Genomic DNA, 4,860 nt, shown 5'->3' with positions numbered 1-4,860 from the left:
TTTTTTTTTTTTGGTGAATAAGAATCATTGAACTACTTCCAAAACACAACTATAACAGTCCAAGTTAAAAACCAAAACCCCTGAACCCCAGAACTAATTTCTCCCCTGTATAGAACTACATATATGCTCAAACTAATCTTTATCTACAATCTTGGCCTTCTTAGGCATTACATGATATATTTAAAATTTAACATCACTTTGAATTCTTCGTACAATATGGTTAATTTGCCAAACTTTGTGAGTCCAAAGAGCATCATTCCGAACTAACCAGATGTGGTAAATAAGAACTGCCAGGACCACAGTATAGATTTGCTTCCTCACCTTGCTAATTTGCTTTGCTTTGTCAATCCAATGCAGTAAACAGCCTAGATTCTCAGCCCGTGTGTTCCATCTCAACCAGGCTTTCAGTCTAGAAAGACAACTCTAGCTGTAAGAACACTCAAAGAATAAGTGTTTCCCATCCTCATCTTGATCACCACACAATAGACAAGAACGATCAATAGCTAGGTTATATTTACTAATTTGAACCCGGGTACAAAGTTTCTCCTTCATTGCAAGCCAGAAAATGAATCTATGCTTAGGAATATTGAGTCTTCCCCAAACATTTTTGTTCCATTGAACGCGCTCAGTAAAAGGATATAGAGAGGCATACCGATATTGAATACTATAACCTTTAATGATAAAGGTATTCAAGTCAATCTTAGTTTTAATGACATCCTTTACAGCTACAATCTTCCTCCAATACCAACTTGAATTAGGGGGGGCTGTGTAGTTCCACCAATGCCCAATCCCAACAGACAAGTAAACACTGTGTATCCACCTAACCCAAACAGTGTCCTTTTTAGCAACAATCTCCCAAACATATTCCCCATAGCTGCTATATTCCAGTTAATAACATTACAAAATCCCATGCCTCCAGCCATTTTTGGCAAACAGATACTCTCCCACGCTACTTGACCCAGACCTGAACCATCAACTATCCCTTTCCAAAGAAAAGATCTACAAATAGCTTCCACTTTCCTCAACAACTGCTTAGGAAAAATCATAATTTGAGCCCAATAAGAATGAATTGAAATGAAAACAGAATTTATAAGAGTTACTCGCCCCATATATGAGAGATTCCGCGAGCTCCACAAGAGAATCCGCTGAACCATTTTATCAATGTTGATCCCACACTCAGCAGAACTGATTCGTTTGGAGAAAATCGGGATACCTAGATATCTGAAAGGTAGGCGACTTCTCGTGAATCCCGCCTCAGTAGGAAAAAGACCAGAGGTTTTAGAAAACAAAGTGTGCCCCCTCAGTAGTAATAATATAGAAGCATAATCACCATGACAGAATAAAATAAGATCATCTGCAAAACACAAGTGATTCAATCTCAAAGGCGCACACCTATCATGGAACTTAAAACCTTCCATCTTTCCAACCTTAGCCAGAATCCTAGATAGATATTCCATTCCAAGAACAAACAATAACGGCGACATCGGATCTCCTTGACGCAAACCCCTCTTGGAAGCAAAAAAACCATGCATTCTACCATTGATCATCAAAGAAAACTTTGGCGTTCGAATACACGTTATAATGAGATCGATAAAAATATGGGGTCACTTAAAGGCAGTTAGCATTTCTCCTATAAAATCCCATTCCACCGTGTCATACGCTTTCCTCAAATCGATCTTTATCGTACAGCTCTGTTTACTACTTTTCCTACCATAATGACGCACCAAATCTTGACAAACCATAATATTGTAAGCTATATATCTTCCATGAACAAAACCCCCTTGATTTTTAGCTACTAAATCAGGCAAAATCATCCTCAATCTTGAACAAATTAACTTTGTGGCTGCCATATAAATCACATTGCAACAGGCTATAGGTCTGAAATCACCCAGATTATCTGGGCATTTAGATTTTGGAATAAGAGTGATCGTTGTGGTATTTACCTCTTTCAAGAGTTTCCCAGTTTTTAAGAAAGAGAGCACTGCATCACTAACTTCCAAGCTGATAAGATCCCAATTATCCTGAAAAAAGAAACTTCCATAACCATCAGGCCCTGGCACCTTCATTCCAAAAATAGCAAAGAAAGTCTCTTTAACCTCTTGCTGAGTGAATTCGTTTTGAAATATGCCAATATATTGAATGGAAAGCAACGGTGCCATGTACTATAGCTTTAGTAACAGTCAGCTGATTAGGCATAGTAGTACCCAAAAGCTCCTGATAATAATCCATGAAAGCTACCTTGACATCTTCAGACTTATCTACCCAAAGCCCTCGCTCATTCTTAATAGAATTAATTTTGTTCTGAGCCCTTCTAATTTTTAAAGAAGCATGAAAAAAGGTATTATTTTCATCCCCAAAGTTAACCCAATTCGTCTTAGCTTTTTGAGCTAAAAACAAACAATAGGCTTTGTTTAATTGAATATAATTCCCACGAGCCTCCTTCTCCTTATCTATGAGAATACCATTCATAGGATCCTGTTGCAAAGTAGCCTGGCATTCAAGCATACTCTGCTTAGCTTGTAACTCAGCTACATGAATATCATTAAATCCTCTCTTGTTAATATCCAAAAGAACTCTCTTTCATCTCTTCAGCTTCTTGACCACTTTAAACATGGCAGTACCTGAAATAGCTTCATCCCAACTAGTTTTAACAAGCATAGAAAAATTCTTAGCATCCCTCCACATTCTGTAGTACCAAAAACGTTTATGCCCATTGCAAATTTCTTGGTAAAACGAGACAAGAATCGGGCAGTCATCAAAAGAACCTTCTGGAAGGAAAACAACCTTAGAATTAGGAAATGCATCTGACCAATTTGGATTCACCACAGCTCGATCAAGTTTAGAATAAACTCTGTCTTCTGCCTATTGCTTATTATTCCAAGTATAAAAACACCCTGAATACTTGAGATCTTCCATCTGGCAGTGCCGCAAACAATCTCAAAAATTGACAGAAAGTTTCTGATTAATCTTCTTTCCTACCCTTTCCTCATAGTGAAGAATCTCATTAAAATACCCCAAAATCATCCAAGCCTCATCAATGTTACTAGCCAATCCCATAATCTCTTGCCATAAGTGCCCTCGACCCATTTCATCATTGAGGCCATAAACAAATGTAATATGAAACCTCATATTCATATGAGGAGATTGAGCCACACAATGAATTAATTGACTTGAGCAAACTCTAATATCTAAAGTATACAAGCTAGGATTCCAAGCCACTATTATTCTGCCTTTATCAACCCAAGAGTTATTATTCATAAAACACCAACCAGAAAATAAGCTATTGTAAATGACTCCCATATTTTTATTCTTCACCTTTGTTTCTAAGAGACTAACTAATCCAATCTTCTTCGAATTGATCAATTGCTTGTTCTCATGATGCTTTTGATGATTGTTAACCCCTCTAACATTCCAAAAAAGAATTCTATCCATTAGAGGTAGAGGGAACTCCCCCCTCATCAATATTCAGCCTCTACACTTGTTCCAAATCAGACCTTGAATCCAATAGTTCAAAATAATTATTCACTTCTGTGACAGTTCCCACGGCTACTGTAACGACCCAAATTTTCTAATAGGGCTTTGGGCAATGATTAGCGTGCCTGGAGGGAAATAAATGATTTAATGTGTTAATATGTGAATTTATGTGAGTACGTGATAGAGATGCATGTTTAGTTGAGTTAAATGTGCATGTGGGCCCCGTTTGGATATTAGGGGTATGTTTGTGATGTTAGCCCGTTGAGGCCATAAATGTAATAAATATGATATGCATGTGATATATTTCTGTGTAGCACGATCTGAGACAGTCCTAGGGAGCGGTTAGCCCGAAAGTCACAACGAGGTTGAGAATCCGACTAAGGGCGAGTCGAGCGGTATTTTGGGTGTTAGATGTATTATTGGGTTATAGGGGTATGGAAGTAAATATTCGAAGACATATTTGAGGTTAGAGTGTATAGGAAAGAATATTGGGGAAATTAATATTTTGGACCTCGAGGACTTAGCGGGATTAGGTAAATGACTAAATTGCCCTTGGGTCAATTAAGGATAGAGGATAAGCTTAAGGGACAGCTTGGTCATTTTGTGAGAATAAAGTTAGATATAGTTAAGTAAAAGAAACTGCTGGAACAAAAGGGAAGGATCAGTTTTTAGCTTAATCCTCTCAAAGTCGGTTTATTAATTTGGACTGTGGTGTGTGAGCTTGGGAGATTTTCAGCAAAAATCCAAGGCTTCAGGCTTATGTGAGAGAACTTCGAAGGTGGGGGAGCAAAGAAGGCCATGAATTATCAGCTGAGGTAAGGAGTTTAACCTTCAAATTTCTTGAGTTTCAGTAGAATTGTAGTTTAAACCATGAGTTGCATGTGAGTTGGGATTTTAATGTTAAGTTTGATTGTGAGCTGAGTTTCATGGCTGTGTGAACTTATAGAAAAGTTTAGATGGTGTGGTTGAGGGACTTAAGTTTAATTCTGGGTTAAATTGCTGGGTTTAGGTGATTTTGGGTGAGTTGGTGTGAAGAAAATGCAGGAAGAGATGAAGATTTCTGGGTTTGGAGGTGGGGGCCGCGGCCCTAGGAGGGGCATGTCGCGGCCCGTGTGCGCGTGCGGCCATGGGAGGCCAAGGAGTTGGATGCACGCCGCGGCGCTTGGCCAAGCGCGCGCGGTCCGTGTGTGCTTCAGTGAAGTGCTAGCCTCTATTTCGAGGCTAGTCGCGACGCTTATGGGTAGGGTCGCGACTCTTAGTGCCAGTTTGTGTCTTCAAGTGTGTTTAGGCTTGGGGACTCAAAGGTTAAGGCTCGGGATGGATTTTGTCACCCGGATTGATAGAATTCAAGGTCTTGGAGACTAGAGATATGGCTCAAAGTTATTT

At 39.1% G+C, this 4,860-nt stretch overlaps 1 protein-coding gene across 1 annotated transcript; it reads right to left on the bottom strand.

Moving 5' to 3' along the window:
* Positions 1-1,604: 1,604 nt before the first annotated feature.
* Positions 1,605-3,129, bottom strand: LOC133814188 (uncharacterized). The gene is made up of 4 exons (XM_062247183.1): positions 2,980-3,129; positions 2,622-2,862; positions 2,164-2,528; positions 1,605-2,060 (listed from the first exon to the last, which is right to left on the bottom strand). Exons 1-4 carry the CDS (start codon positions 3,127-3,129, stop codon positions 1,605-1,607), a joined length of 1,212 nt encoding a protein of 403 aa, XP_062103167.1.
* Between the last annotated feature and the right edge of the window lie 1,731 nt (positions 3,130-4,860).

Source organism: Humulus lupulus, chromosome 2 (genome assembly GCF_963169125.1).
Source record: "Humulus lupulus chromosome 2, drHumLupu1.1, whole genome shotgun sequence".
Lineage (NCBI taxonomy): Eukaryota > Viridiplantae > Streptophyta > Magnoliopsida > Rosales > Cannabaceae > Humulus > Humulus lupulus.
This window is presented reverse-complemented; position numbering and strand designations above follow the sequence as displayed.

What these genes read in the sequence shown, in the direction of transcription:
- LOC133814188 (XM_062247183.1), bottom strand. Translation starts at nt 3,129, where the DNA reads ATGAGGTTTCATATTACATTTGTTTATGGCCTCAATGATGAAATGGGT. An exon ending in TTCTTCACTATGAGGAAAGG is followed by an intron (nt 2,863 to 2,979) that starts GTAGGAAAGAAG and finishes AATAAGCAATAG; the next exon opens with GCAGAAGACAGAGTTTATTC. An exon ending in TGACTGTTACTAAAGCTATA is followed by an intron (nt 2,061 to 2,163) that starts GTACATGGCACC and finishes TTTGGAATGAAG; the next exon opens with GTGCCAGGGCCTGATGGTTA.